Consider the following 15673-nt stretch of genomic DNA (forward strand, 5'->3'; position numbering starts at 1 on the left):
CATGCTGATGAGTTGTATGCCCAACACTTGCCAGTGCAGGAGCACAAGAGCAGCAATGCTCTGGTTAATTACTCTGACACCTCTCTTCTCTAAAAAGGCTCTGAGATGAGTGAATCTTGCAAGGGGGGAAGAAATTATGATATATAGTAAGTTATTTCCCAGAGAAATACCAAAAATACTTTTCCCCTGAGTATTAGCTTTTCTGCAGTAATCGCTCTGTGTAGAAAATGCAAATACACTGTCCAGGCCACAAATAAACCCAGGGTGGCACGGCATCGCAGCCGGTCCGTGGGCCTGGCTCTGCTGCTCGGTTTCCTCCGCCGTTTCCATTTCCAGCTCCACTGTCTCTAATGAGAGGTTTGAGCACATAGCCACAAGCTAGAAACTCACCTTGCATCCCGCTTGTGTTTTCCATTTCTCTGAGATTTTGAGGACCTTAAACATGACCTTGCTCAAAATATTTGAGAAAAGTATCCCTGCCCTGTGATAAGGTAACTCCTGTACTCCTCACCAGAAGCGTTTTTCCATCAGCCTGGTCTCTTCACGCTGTCTTTCCCAGAAAATTTACCTTCCTCCCCTTTTCTGTTTCATGACCTGCATCCACTGGCAAGAGGAAAGGACAAGACCAGGAACTTGTAAAGGCTGGGGAAAGAAACAAGTTAGGAAAGATGTTTAGGCGTTGGCTCTATACATGAGAATCTCAAACTGTATTTCCCCCTTGCATTCCTCAAACACTCTTTCCTCCCTGTCCCGGCTTGTCAGCCCAGCCACTCATGTTGCAAAGCGCTGCACAAATAACCAGGGTATTTAGGATTAATAGGTGCGCTTTACTGTTTCCATCCACAAAATGGATATTGCTCATCTGGAGGTTATGGTCAGTGCTGATGGCTCTAAAGCTCCTTAAAGTTATGATGCTGTAAAAAAAATTCAAAGGCTATTTATAGCTGCTTATGTTTTATATATAATATTTACTACCTTCCCCGCCTTCTTGTGTAATGTAACAAATGGCATCCTGCTTCCTGAAAATGTGTGGTAAATCACTTGTTCAACAGTTTTTTTTCAAGTATCCTTACTTAATGTTAGTTTTCATGCACACATTTTGGAAACTATGTAAAATATGCCTTAAATAGCAGAATAAAATCAATGCCAGGGCTCTTACAGCTTCTTCCACCTGCTTTCAATGCAGAGTTGCCAAACAATTTCAGTGCTTTATAGCCTGTTGCCCCAAATCAAATTCCGTGTTGCTTTTGGTTTAAGGGCTAATAGCTTTTTGAAATATATTAGTGCTTTCTGGTGACAGATCCAAGATTAGCTGTTTATCCATAGTTCCAAGAGGTATTCTATAATCCTGTGGCACAGTGAACTTTATGAGGAATTTTACAAGCTTTCATGAGTGCATTGTGTTTTTAAATGCTAAAAAAGCAGTTAAAGAGAGAAGAAAACAAAGCACTGCAGTGTCTCTGTCTGATGTTCCACTGGTCTTTGGAGTGCAGCATTGCTAGCAAGTGAGGAGGAATGACTGCAAGATGTACAGTGAATAAGGAAATCAGCAAGCTGAAAGCTTTAAGCACTGCAGAACTGGTTTACTAGAGGCATGTAGACCTTAATATAACGAACAGCAAGAATAGCGTAACTCTTCCTTGAGCCGGAGTCGCTGGCAAACCTTGAGCGTGCACTTGGTAGCAATAGCATTGAGAGAATGACGTCCATTTGATTCACCTTCGCTGATTTTTCACTTAATGTGATTTTTGAGGCAGTGCAAAAGCAGGACCTTTGGAGTGCATTCCTTGCTCTGCTGCCAGTCCTTGTGCAGGTGGGTCGTGCAGGGAAGGAAAAGGGGGAGCGCTCCTGGGGCGAGGGCAGGGCTGAGCACACCCGTGTTTGTGTCGTTGCAAAACATGGATGTGACTTGAGTGAATCCCTCCATCTCTTAATGCCTTTTCCCCTTCTGCGTGGGGAAAAGGGGAAATACCCACGTGCTATGATGAGACAGATCAAAGGAGAGAGAATTGCATAGGATCAGCACAGCCTTTTTCCCTTAAAAAAATCCTCTTCTCTGCAAGATCTTCAGCCCTAGACGCGGATGTATGTGCCTTCAGGGGATGCATTTCAGAGGCAGGGTCTAGCACATAATTCTCTCTCTCTCTGCTTCCTTAAGGATGTCATATCTTTCACCCACAACGAATGCTATTGTTGGAAGGAAAACAGAAAATCTTTCTGGCCATTCTTCTGAAATGAAAGCAGCAATCTTCAAAGCTAAAACAAATCCCTTCAGGGTAACTCAATAACTACTTAGAGCGTATGAAAACAGGCAGTTTGTTCTTGTGAGGTATCAAGATTCGCAACTCTTTTATCAAGTTGGCGCTACCTGCAGAGATGTTTGCATCTAGCAGTGGCTGGAATGGTGTGGGACACAGGTGGGCTGTGCTTGGTGGCAGAGAGGATTGCTTGAATCCTGCTTTTCTAACTGGGGAGAAAATAACAGCCTATTTTGGGCACTAGTTTTAATTTCATGGATCAAGTTATAGGTTTTACTCAGCCTTGGGATCTGCTTTCCTTTGCAGCTCCACCATCCAGTGACTGACCCAGCTGTAGCTGGTCATCCTCCTCCCATGGTCTTGCAGCACAAATGAGCCTGACAAGAAAGCACAATGCAGCCAAAACTTGGGCTTCTCTTGTCCCAAATCTCCTAAGGCAGCTTCACCTAAACATTAAGCAAGAGCAGGAGACAGGGTTTTCCCCTGAATCACTTCCCAGCTGAGAATATTTGCAAGAAAAAGGAGAGTCCTACCTGAAAAGAGCTGCTTTCAGGAGCCTCCACGTTGGGTTTTGCAGTTTTGTGGACCCCACCTCCCAAACTAACCACCCTTGGCTGGTGATGGGGAATGTTTCAGCACCATTGCCAAGCTGAGGATTTCAATGTGTTTAAGAGCTGCTTAAAAATATGAAGGTAGCAGCAGAGAATGAGTTTGTGCAGTATTTGTGCAAGAGGACCGATCTACCGAAGATGTCCCTTTCTGCATGAGCGCCAGCTGCTCAGAACTGCTTGGCACTTTGGGGATTTATGTGCAGAATGGAGCTCTTCTGAACTGTATCCCTCGGTTGACTGCCTGAATATTTGATCCATGACTACCCTGAAAGCTCAGCTCTGGGCACTTTGTCTGGGAACACCCAATGAATCAACAGCAAATCTGGAGTTAAACCAGTTTGGGTTTGGTTTGGTTTTTTCCCCCTACTCCACCTTTCGTTGAACTCCACAAGGACACACAGCACCCTGTATTTAGCTATGAGGTATTGCTGAGCTATGCACTTGGTATGCTTTGGGAACTGGTAAAACAGTTGATATACAGATTCCTAAAATAAAACAAAAGGCTACCTGACAGGGAAGTTCAGTTATTTAATTCAAAGTGTAAACATATATATGCCTGTTTCTTGACCTAGTTGATTTTCTAAACGTTAAGAAGTGCTTTGAAGTATTCTTTTTGCTGGGATGCAGACTTCTTGAAATTTTTATGAGAAGCATCTTTTAAGTTCTGTAACAAGAATATTATTCATATCTATCAATGATATTTAATTAGTGTGATGCAGTACACAGACTGGCATTCATTAAGCAGTTGTTGCAATCTGCGATACCTCTTTATTAGGAGGTTTAAATTTTTAAGGTTAAAATAGCGTATTATTTCCAGATGGTCAGCCCACCATTCATAATCGCAGCAGGATAAAAGCTGCCCTAGCATGACTGTAACATAGTTTAAAAACAAATCCAGTGCAAGAGATATCTTAATTATCTAAAAAAAGCGTTACATGAAAAGACCTAAAGAAGCAAGTATTCATGCACACTGGCTTGCAAAAATCACAGTAGTTGTTGGTTTTTGTTGTTGTTAGTTTTCTTGAAGATGACGCTCTATTTTTGACATCAATACATGGAGAGCTCTCACAGATAAGGAAAAAAGAAAAAAAACAGGTGTGTTTTCCATTGATACCTGTGGCTGCAGCATGGCCAAATCCTGACTATGTGTCTTCAGTGCAGTCTCCATGACTCCAAACCACTGTCCTGCCCCAGAACTGGTTTTCTGAGGGGAGCAGGGTGCTGGGGGAGCCATGCGCTGCACCCCCAGGAGTCCATGGGTTCAGAAAAGGCTTGGAGTCTTGACCCTAAGCTGAATACTTGATATAAGGCATAGGATACGAAGTAATTCTTGAGCATGAGCTGTAGCATCTAGAAAGTCCTCAGAGCCAGGCTTAATGAGCAGTGGAGACGGGATACTCCGTTTCTAGGATCTCTTCTGCTGTAACAGAGGCCAGATTGCTTACAGGAAGCAAAGTCAGGCTTTTAGGGAGAAAACAAACCCTGAAAGGTTTTATTTTATCCAAGCTAACTGCCTTGTCGACGCTTTCGTCGCACTGTCAGGTCTGCCCTTCTGACAGGCACGTGAAAGACAACCCCAGTGTTAGTAGGCGCAGGGATACATTGCAAAGTGGCTTCAGGGACCTTTCTGGATTTCCCTGCTTTCCACTGGCACGGACGTACTGCAGTGCTGATGAAGGGGCCAGCAGCTGAGCATGTTAGCCTTGAACTTCAGAGGCTAGTGGCAAACTGAGCTCTTGTTCTAAAGGCTCTTGGTTCGATCCTGGCCAGGTCGTTTCTGTCATCTCTTGATTTCTGTGGGAATTTTTAAAGCTCACTTCTTCAAAGGTCATGTAACATGAAGAAACAATAGTATTCCCTGGCTCAATGAGATGTTCTGAAGGACAATGAGATGATTCGGTGCTGAAATAATATGGGTCATATAGGTGTCTTCTGTAATAAAAAGAAATAAGTGGGGTTTTTCTTCTAGTCACACAAAAAGTCAGTATTTAAAACATATTTTCTTATTTTTTAACAATTTCTCAAAATTTCAGTCAACTTGCTCTTCTCCCTTCCTCCCTGTTTTTCAAGAAAGAAGCTGAAACTTTTCTAACCAGCTTTAATAAGAATAGAGTAGAATAGAATAGACTATTTCAGTTGGAAGGAAAATAATTAGATTCTGGTCATCAAGCTGAATACTGAAGTTCAAAGCAGCAAATCTGAAGAGTAGTTGAGCTTTAAGCTATGATTTTGCTTTTTCTGAGTTCTTTCATTTCTGAACTCAGTCAAGAGTTGAAGCCATTCTAGAAGCTTTAGAAATGCTGATCCTGAAAGATAGTTATTGATAACCATTGCAAAGATCTCTTTTTAATATCCTTGAGGGAACCAGAAAGCAATCTCATAAGCTAAAAGTACAATAAGTTGCTTGTTTTTTCACAGCATTTCCCTGATGTGTCAGCGATGAGCTGTCCATGCCTACAGCTTGATCTTAAAAATTCATGAAATATGAATAGCGTCATTGTAATGTGGAACTAAATATGTTCCCAAACTTTGAAGATAAAACTGAAAAAAAGTTAGTTTTGTGCATTAGCTGTTCGTGTAGTGGAAGAAAATTTTGAGGCTGGAGATAAAGGGTTCGCTCCTCGATGTTAAATACTTGCCTAAATTACTGTCAAAAATGAATCCAGAGAGAGCAGACAATCTACTATCAACTTTTTAATGTTAGCTTCTGGAAAAAAAAAAAAAAAAGTCCTTTTTGCAAGCGGTTACTCATTTCAGAAGATCAAGCCTCGCATGGCCAATAACCTGGGGGTACGGAGAAACGTACTGATGCTGGGGCAGCACGGGGCCGCAGCTCTGCACGCGTCCGGGCCTTATGCTGCAGCTCGTGTGGCAACGACCCTTCTCCAGGTGTTGCTGGCAGGCGAGCGCGCGCTCCGTGCCTCCTGCGGAAGCTGTTAGCACTTCGTGGAGCAGGTTCCTGCAAGGAGAAAACACCAGTGTGAAAAACAGAGTCCATAGGTGATATGGAGGCTTGAATTTACCTGACCCAAAGGGGGAGGACTTTCTCAGAGGCGGTTTTGGGCAGCAAAGGAACAGAATTAAAGCTGAATAATCAGAAATTCTCAAAAGTGTGAGAAAAAAAGGAAAGACTGGCAACTCCTGAGCACCACCTGAAGCCTGAAAACAAAGAAGAATCCCAATTGCGCTAACAGTACTCCAGCCAGAACTTTAAGATTTTGAGGAAAGAGCACGTGGCTTTAAATTGAACCCTTGTGGGGGTTTTTGTTTTGGGGTTTTTTGGTGTGGTTTTTTTTTTTTCCTCTTGCAGATCATGGTTTTCATACAGGGATTCAAAGTCACAGAAAGCCTAATTTATGCAGTTCAAGCAAATTTATCTAAGCAGCCCCAAACATCTGCTTTCTTATGCTGGTGTTTATAAGGTTGGAAATGGAGATGTTTAGACTTCTCCAGGTGGGTGCAGGGTTCCCCCAGCAAGAGCCTCACTGGCTGCCAGCCCTGGGAGAGGGCTGAGCTGGAGCAGAGGGGACGGCGCCTTTCCCCTGTGCCCTGGAGAACACGCAGCGCTGGCAGCAGCTCTAGGAAGTAGCAAGAAACCATTTTTTTCTGCCTCGTTTACATCTACCAGAATGTGAAGAGAGTCTGCCCCAGATATGCCGTAGTATCATGCTACCATCCTATACTTCTAAAGTGATCAGGACAAGATAATGTCTGGAAACCAAGTTATTTTTGTATTTTTAATTGTTCTTGTAACTGGCAGCCAGTGATCACTGTATTTTAAGGAGTAGAGATTTTAGCTAAAGGGTTACTATGTCATTAATCAATCCATTGAATATTCATGATTTAGTGGATTTTTTTTCCCCCACAGAAGGAGAGAAGTAATTATTTTGGCTAGCACTTGGAAAGTGCATGTGCGCTGGTGGTAGAACTCCACTATGTTGGGCAAAAGTAGAATTTTTCTATTAGACATGCAAACTGGTCTTCTCTGCCCAATACTGATAAATATCCTTTAGTTGTTCTTCTCTGTTTAGTAACAATGTTTCATGCTTTTTTGGTACGAATGTAATGAAAATGGAAAAAAACGAGGAAAAAAACCCAAACCAAAACTCAAACCCTCCAGTGGAGGTTGAGCTACTCCTTGTTGAAACCCTGATTTGGAGAGTGGGGTCTTGACAAACCTTTTCACATTTATAGCAAACTACCGTTCTGTATTTGTTATTTAAATTTTGTTCACTCTTGCAGTGGTGAGAAGCTCAAATGAAATACTGGTTGTGGAGCGTGTGGGAGGCTGTTCTCAAGACTTACACCACAAAGCAGAACCTTTTCCTACAGCCATATCCTCTTGGTGTCCATTTTCAGTGGACTTTTCGGTCCTTATTGTTTTTTCTTACCAAAAGTATGCTGCTTTCTCCTGTGTCGCTTTAGGGGAGGTATAAAGGTACCTGCTAGTTGATATTACTGCAACTCTTGATGGTGCAGGTAGCTTTAGGCTATTTGGAAATACGGTAGAGTTGGCCAAGTCTCATGTAGAACCTGCGAGTAGTGGTTTCTCAGGACATGCTGAAGGGCACATAATGATTGGTGCTAATTCTTCAGGTTTGCTTGCTCATCAGGCCAGAAGCGACTGTAGGATGACTGAGCAAAACTGAAATAACTTCCTCTGAGTAAAAGAAATTAAGGGAAAATTGGGGCTGGTGCTTGAGAGTAGCAGAGCAGAAGGCATCCTGTGGAACACACAGCTTCGCAAACCAGGTCAGGAGAGGGGGACCAGTTTTTTACAGGGTGTCCCTCCACCCCTGAAAGGCCAACACGGAATCCGATCAGGGGTTTTGCCCCCTGAAGCCAGCAGTAGAAAACCTTCCTCCTCTGTCATGGTGGTGTTTGGCAGCTGGGTGGGTGAACTTCCCCGGCGGTGGCTGTTTGTGGTCAGTTAGCAGAGCTTCAAAGTCTGTACCGGTTAGTTCTACCCTTTATGTAAAGAAAAGCAGCAACAACAACAGATACATGGGAAAGTTTTTGAAGTTAATTGCTGGACAGGGCAGCGCGGTTTTCTGGTGAGCTGTTGAACGCATGTGTGTTCTTAATTTTTAGGGTTCATGCTATTTCCCACACAAAGTATAATTTCTGGGTTTTTTTGTAGAGGATGTTAGCCATGTTTATTTTGTCCTGGCATGCCGTCCCCGTCGGGACCACACGCTCTCACAGCGCCAGGTGTCCTGTAACTGTACACAGCAACGCAGGGTCACCATAAGGGGACTTGCGGCTTCCTCCCTCCCTGCGTTCTTTGGGGACTTAATTCTGCTCCTTTCTTGGGGGCGGGGGTGCAAAATTACTCTCCTTGGTCTTTGGCAAGGAGCTGCTTCCAACCCTCACATTCACTTTTTTTTTTTTTAAAGATAGTAAGATGTTTTGGGGGTTTCGTTTGGGTTTTTTGGGGGGTTTTTTGCATTAGGGTTATATTAGATAATAGCTATGTGCCAAACGTTTTTCAATCTAGCTTTTTACAACCAGAGTTTTATAATTACAATAGACCTTGCTGTTTCTGTGTAATACAACAACGCTGACTTCAGTGGGAGCACTGCATAATGAAGGACTAGCAGGAATGGATCTTCTTTATCCGAGACTGTTTTAAAATAAGCAGCAGGTAGTTTTCTGTTTGCACAAATATTTCTGCTCCTAATAGTCCGAGGCCATGTGGCTTCCCTTTTTGGTAAACAACTCCGCAAAGTTGTGGTGGGTTTTGTGGTTGTTTTGTTTGTTTTCTTCTTTTGTTGTTGTTGTTTTGGGGTTGGTTTTTTTTTCTTTTTTTAATAAAAAGTGCTTTCATTGACAGAGAAAAAAAATCTCAGTTGACAGCTCTGGAAGCAAAAGTCTTCTGTCCCTCACGAGCCGAAACACCCCAGAGGAACCCCCAGCCCTGCAGGTGCCACGATAAGCTTCCCTCAGTGGCAGCAAAAAGCTGTCATGGTTTTCAGGCATTTGTAAGGCGGTTCTAGCTTCATGTCACCAAAGTCATTCACAGCTTTACTCTCTTAGCAGAAGAATAAACCTAAAGGTGGATGATGGACTGAGCGTGCTATTTTAGGGTCTGACTATGAGTTATGTGCCTGTCGCCCTTCTCCAGGATTGTAGCAGGGTCCTGGGTCTGAATGTAGAAACCGTAAAAGATTTCTTGTCCAGCTAGTACTAAATTAAAACTCCAAATCCTTTAAAGCAATCTTAGCTTTGTTTCCATGGCATTGATTTTTTTGTTTCTTTTTTTAATTATGCCTTGAAGGTGAGAGGGGATATTCTTACATCTTGAAAAGTTGCCTTGGAGGATACAATGACTCAACATTGTTTGAATTTCTAATCCATTTTCACGTCATCTTGCTGAAAAGCAGGCTGGAACTGTGGCAAAGGGATAAAGCCCTGAATACATGGGTTTTTCTCTTCTCAGATAAGGACATTCACTAGTCTGGCTTTCCAACTTTGGATTCGAATCCTCGCTTATGATGGTTAACACTACCTCATGATGATGTTTGAAGTCCGGATCATCCTCGCTAACCACCCAGGTGACAGTTCTGAAGCCATTCCCTGGCACTGGCACAGAACATTTGCCGAGACATAGCAAAGCGGGATGGTTTGCTCCATGTCCGACTAAACGCCTGTGCAGAGAGGAAGCCAGGTTTCCAAGTGAGAGGAGCAAGCTTTCCTCCGGGAAAGCCGGGGAGCAAAGTTCACGAAAGGACCGCCGCACCAGCCTGGAGGGCGGCGAAACTTTCCGTGAAACTGCAGAGCGAATTATTCGTGCCCATCCCCTTCTGACCAGAGCAGAATTCCACCCGGGGCAGGGCCGGGGCCGCTGCCCGCCACACGCTGCCCCGCTCGGCCCCGCCGCCCCCGAGCTCCCGGCCCTGAGCGTCTGGCGGCGGTGTCCGCGCCGGGCTCGGGCCTCCAGCCCGGGATTTCCCGGCAGCCGGGCCGCGGCGGGGCCGCTCTCCGCAGGCGCGGGCGGTGCGCGGAGCGGCGCTTGCCGCAGCCAGCCGGCCGTGCGCGCCCGCGGCGGGTCGTGGGGCGGGGAGACGGGGATCCGCCGCCGTGACTTTCCCTCTTCCCCCTCCCCGTGCGCCGAGAGGGGCGGGAGCTCCGCGCCCGCCCCCTGCTCATCCCCCCCCCCCACCCCGCCCCGGTGCAGCGAAGCGGCGGCGGCTCCGGCCGGGGCGGGGCGGCGGCGGCCAGCGGGGCATGCCCCGTCCGTGCAGCGCAGGAGCGGCCCCGCGCCCCCCTGCGCGGCCGGCGGAGGCAGGCGCGGCGGCGGCGCTGCCGCAGGGCTCTCCGGCCCCGCGGCCGCCCCGGAGCCGAGGCGCGGGCGCTCTCCGCGGGGCATGAAGTTGCGCCGGCGGCAGCGCGGCGGCGGCGGGCGGAGCGGGGCGGGCGGCCCCGGCAGCGGCGTCTTCTCTGCGGGGCCGTAGCCCGGGGCGGGCTCCGGCGCGCCTCGGCGAGCCGCGCTTCTCCTCGCCGGCGCCCCGCAGCCCCTCCGCTCCCCGCCGCGGCTGGTCCGGCGAGCCCGGGGCTGGGGCGCTCCCCCCCGCGGCGTGCGGCGGCGTGGGATGTGCGCGCAGCGGCGGGCACCTGCCGGCCCGCTCCCCTAGCCCTGCAGGCAGCGCGGCGGCTGGCGGTGCCCCTCGGGAAGTTTGATGGCTTCTTTGAGGAGAGTCAAAGTCCTGCTGGTGTTAAACTTGATCGCGGTGGCTGGCTTCGTCCTCTTCCTGGCCAAGTGCAGACCCATCACGGCCAAAAGCGGCGACTCCTTCCATGACATCCATCCCAGGGCAGAAGTGGCCAACTTGACAGCCCACGGCATCGGCTCCATCCAGGATGCAGTGCTGAAGAGACTCTCCCTCCTAGAAGACATAGTCTACAGGCAGCTGAACGGTAGGAATAGTTCTGCTCTTAATGCCTTTTGGGTACGGTCGCGGGTGGTGAATCGCAGCAAAGAGCGGGCGCGTGGCTTGCTTGGAGTTTCCATGATAGGACCGTGCTTTTTCCTGTATTATCGTGTAAACAGAGTCTCAACAGACTGAATGAATTTACTGTCCGATTTCCAAGTTCCCTTTGTGTTTAAAGCTCAGAGTACCTTGCGCAGGGTGGGAGGAAAAGCGTAATAACGCAATGCTGCCTTTCAGGTTTATAGTAATGGTCAGGAAATGACAGCATCGGGATTTCTGCATCAAATGAGAAGGATGTTCAGTGGGTGAATGCGGGTTGGAGCGGCACGCTCTGTATTAATTGAGGGAATGGCTTTTACTACTACAGTGTTGGTTTTTTGGAAGGGAGTTTTTAAACGGCTAAAGTATGTTGCATCATTTGAGTGCAGAAGGTCAGAAAGCAAAACGCACTTTCTCTAGTAAGTTAAGCAAACCATTCAGCATTTCCTATGGCTCAGCATTGACAGCTGCTAATTAAAATCTCAAGTAATGCTTTTCTTTATAGCATAGTGAAGGGATTTCTATTAAAATCTCACCAGGTTCAGTAGTTCTGAGATGTAGAAAGGGAGTTTTAAAGATGCCGTGCGGGATAGAGAAACGAGTTGTAAAGATGTAAGAAATCTAGGTGAGGTATCTAATTAAAACACTGATTGTAGAAGCCAATTTTTTTTAAAATTGTTCCCCATAGATTCACAACTGGGAATGTAATCTCAATTAAGAGTCCCATTTATTGCTTCCAATCTCTGTAGCTTTAACGACTGCAAGTTTTCATATTGCAGAACTAGCAGAGTTAATGTTTTTGGCAATGTCAGTGTGATTCCCTCTCTGAGTTTTGAATACGAAGCTAATGCACGATTCTGTGCCGTGTTGAGCCTAAAGCCGGCGTGTGCTGTGTCCCCGTACTGAATCAGAGCTATTGCCGCACCGAGGATGCGAGGCAGGTGCGGGAATACAATGTACCTTTCCTGGTGCGTAATAGTCGTCTCGGTCAGCGTTTGTGCTTTGGGGCAGGCGCTGTACAAAATGAGAAGCACTCGGCTGAGTAGCTAAGTGTTATTTATATTGCTACTTTATACACTTGCATGCAAGACCTGTCCTGCCTATGGAAGCGCCTAGCACCACAAGATGTTGAAGCAGCGCTGTTGGGTGAAAACAAAAGACTAACAAGGAATAAGGTAGAAAGCTGGATGTTTTTTATAATCAAACTGTGAAACCGGCTGCTTCTGGATATTGCCAGGACAGAAGTTTCCAGGAAGATGCAGGCACTTATTTAAAAAGGGGCAATAGCTGCAGTTCATGACAGGAGACCTCATACTGGGACCTTGGTATTGGACAAGTAAATCATGATACCGTCTACCATTCCTACAAATACAGAGGGAGAGCTGAAATTATAAGTTACTACCTTTCTGTGGAGATTAAGGTGGGACTCCCTGATGTGGTGCGCTCTGGGGGCTGCCTTGGGATCTAGCTGGTGCTTGTAACGGGAGCCGCGAGCGTCAGGACGGCTCTCAATGTGCCGCCTCATCTGTAGGCTGCTGTGGGCACTCGGCGTACGTTCACGCTGTAGTACAGGAGTCTGCTCAGTGCTGAAGAGCAGTCACGCACTGAAAGAACAGGGGAGGCAGAGAGGTAATAGATGTGTCGCCCACATCACAAATGTTTTCTTAGGGCAGGCAGAAAGCTGAGCACATAAATGTGACATCTTGTATGGCCTCCACATACCAGGGTGATTTATAGCGACACTGATGAGTCTGGCTAAAAAATAGCTCTGGCATAGTGGTTATGTAACTTTGGGTCAAGTATATATTTGTACATGTAATTTTTAGAAAAGTTTGATGTGCTCTGTTCTCTGAGTGATGTCTATGTGTTGTGCTTCAGCAAGAGGTGGGTTTAGAGCAAGATGTGGGGGGCCAGGTGAATCCCCCCCCACGCTGCCACTAAAAGGAAACAGTGAAGTGTGCTGAGACAGCCCATAGGACTGAGGATGCAAAGCCAGCCGGACTGGCTTCCCCGCCAGGAGTTTTCTGTGTTCAAATCGGCGTTCGTTCTGGGCACTCGAACAATACCTAAACCTGAAATCCTAGTGCCTGCTTGAAGTATGCAGATATGAGCTCACTTCTTTTTTTTTTTTTTTTTTTTTTCCACTTTTAGGATAGGGAAGTTGCATGCTGGTGCGAAGTGCTTAACGAAACCCACCATATGCTCTTAGACAAGCTCCCTGCAAAACGCATCCACTGAGAGAATTCTCTTTCTGTTGCATAAGGTTTTGAATTCTGTTTGCGTTTTGTTTTAAATCTGACCTGTAGTTTAGCGTGTACAAAATGTTAGAATGTGGCATCCTATAGTGTGGCGTATGGAAAACCTGCACCTCGGGGAGTATCGGGAAGCATTTGGCCAAAGAGAGAAGCTAAAACACAGTTTGGGTGCAGTTAGCTATGGATTTTTTTTCTGTGTTAGAGGACTTGGCTGGATTTCAGTGGGAGTTGAAGCCATCTTTAAAAAACAGAATCTCTTAAAAAGCTCCATTCTGTAAAGATCAAATGAGCAATTTGATCATACCACTGCAGTGTTTTTGTTTTTTGAATCATGTAGTGTAAAGCATATTGGAAATACCAGCACTCTCTGGTATGGCAACCCTCATTTTGTATGTACATATATTTATTCATTTCTATAAATGTTGGCCATGAAAACAAGTTAAACAACACTGCCTTGGGTCTGGTAAAGGAGCGATTTTACACAATCGTTCCTTATGAATGGCATTTCTCTGCAGCACCATTCTGGAAATAACACCAGGCCCCCCTTAGTCCTCTCTGTGCAAGAAGAGCTGTCCCAAACATGGCCCAGTCTGCCTCCTGCAATGACTCCTTGCTCTCCAGGTGATGCATCTTGCTGATCTTGTAGTGTTTTCCAGCTGCTGTGAGGTGGGGTTGCAGTTCCACAGTTACTTCATGTCAACTGTGGGGCGCTTGTTTCAGGTGGTGGTTGCAAGAGTACCTAGGGGATGCTGAACGGGACTGGGGAGTCATCACAGCCGATGGTGGCCCTGCTTAGTGGTCACCTCCTTGTAATTCATAAAGTATCCATGAGAAGACTTGAGTTTGTCCAAATTTGTCTATTCAGTCTTCATTTAGCCTAAAACGGATTGAGAACTGTATGTGTGCTTTATTCTTTCTAAAAGTTTATTGCTCAAGTCCTGTGGGTTTTACTTTTTGCTGGTCTCTAGTTGGATGGTTCCCACGGTTGCAAAGAAATACGAAGGTGCCCTTTGCAGTGGAGGGTTCTGTATGTGTGTGCACTTACCTGAGAATTTAGAGGATTTTTAATTTTTGTAGGCACTTTTATGGATGGAATTTTCTTGTTCAGTAGATGTTCAGAGAAAGCTAATGAAGGCCTGGAAGGAACGTGTGTGTTTTACTCTGGGTATTAACTACAACTTGTCTTTTTGATTCAAACCTAATTTTTTGTGTGCTGGCATTTACATAAGCAAAAATTGTGGTCCAGATTATCTCCAACTTTGTGGAGATTCACACAAATGAACTTTTCAGTTGGGTCTGTGTTTACAAAGAGAGGGTTCCTGCGCTTATGTGCAAACTAGTTAGCTAGTGAGAAGCTGGAGTGAATAAAGACTCGGAAGAGCATTCAGCTTCTGCTGCAACCATGGGCTTCCTGGGCAGCGCTGGGCAAACTCTTCAATTTACCTAAACCCTCTCCCTCCAGAGGAATTTGAGAAATTGTGCATTTGTAGGCTCCTGAGACATCAAAAGCGGGCCAACTTTTTAACGTCAAAGTGGTGTATAGGATGAGTGACATGACTTGAGGAAAGCTGCAGTTTGCCTCGTAAAACTGTGTACAAAGATTTTGCTCACCATGAAACACCTCTAAATGGGATGGGTCCTGGGCTCAGTGCGTGGTGAGAAGCTGCTCGTCTCTCCTCCTGCAAGCACAGCCTTGTGGGAATTGCCCAGGTAGCTTTTGTCTGGCTGCATTTCTTCTTTCTTGAACTCTCTTGAACTCTCCACCTCCCTTTGTCCTCTTGATGTTGTGCTTCACCCTACCCAGGGTGTGGGAAAGGGAACTGTTGACAGCAGTGCAACATGCGTTCACCCCCTCCCCAGAAGGAGACAGAATAAGGCTGATGCATGCCCTGAGCGGTGCCTGCCCAAGGTGGGAGAAGCGCTGAGAGGTTGGTCATCAGCTGTGAGGCATCAGGAGGCTGGTATAGTGTCCATAAGCAGGTTTCCTTACACGTGCACGGTGCTGGAGCTGCGCCTATGTTAAGTATTCATCCCAGGTAGGAGGAAAGAGCCTGAATCTGGTTTTGTGTGTTGGTTTTTGTCCCTGTCCTTCTGAGCCTGATCCTGCCCAAAGGTGGGCAGTCCCCTGTTCTAAACCCTGTTTGCGAGAAGCTCTTTAAGTCAATATATAAATACTTTAGTAGTGAAATAGTGCTGCTAGTTTGAGAATAAGAAGTGCAGGAAGGAGAGTACTCGAAGCAAAGCCTTGGTTTGCATGTGGGGAAGCCACTATCTGTATCTACCGATAGCTGAGCGCCTTGAACAACTATCAGCAGATCAGTTCTGCTGGTGACTGGTGATCTAAGGAACCTCCCGCCCAGCCACCCCCCCGGCTGTGCCGGGGTAAACACCTCTGCGTCTTCCGGAGCACGTTCAGCAGAGGGCTGTGTCTTGGATTAAAACCTCCGAGGAACATGAAGGCTATAAACTCCCTCTGTAGTGCTTTTTGGTTGATACACAACAGCAGCTGAATTTAGTAAGCGCTCAGCTGCCTGGGAGCCAATGAGACAGCAATGATGTGGCGTCTTTGAGTAGTGTGA

At 46.4% G+C, this 15673-nt stretch overlaps 1 protein-coding gene and 1 long non-coding RNA gene across 2 annotated transcripts in view; one reads left to right on the forward strand and one right to left on the reverse strand.

Moving 5' to 3' along the window:
• Positions 1 to 3442: 3442 nt before the first annotated feature.
• LOC142604557 (uncharacterized) lies at positions 3443 to 9975 on the reverse strand. Its single transcript, XR_012838425.1, has 3 exons — positions 9378 to 9975; positions 5676 to 5828; positions 3443 to 4801 (listed from the first exon to the last, which is right to left on the reverse strand). It is a non-coding gene; the product is annotated as an uncharacterized LOC142604557 (long non-coding RNA).
• Positions 9976 to 9997: 22 nt separating this feature from the next.
• Positions 9998 to 15673, forward strand: part of GALNT17 (polypeptide N-acetylgalactosaminyltransferase 17) — a 215337-nt gene continuing 209661 nt past the window's right edge. The window contains exon 1 of the mRNA XM_075771688.1: positions 9998 to 10786. Within this exon, the coding sequence (XP_075627803.1) occupies positions 10549 to 10786 (238 nt within the window). The 5' untranslated portion in view covers positions 9998 to 10548. The remainder of the gene's footprint in view (positions 10787 to 15673) is intronic.

Source organism: Balearica regulorum, chromosome 19 (genome assembly GCF_011004875.1).
Source record: "Balearica regulorum gibbericeps isolate bBalReg1 chromosome 19, bBalReg1.pri, whole genome shotgun sequence".
Taxonomy (NCBI): domain Eukaryota; kingdom Metazoa; phylum Chordata; class Aves; order Gruiformes; family Gruidae; genus Balearica; species Balearica regulorum.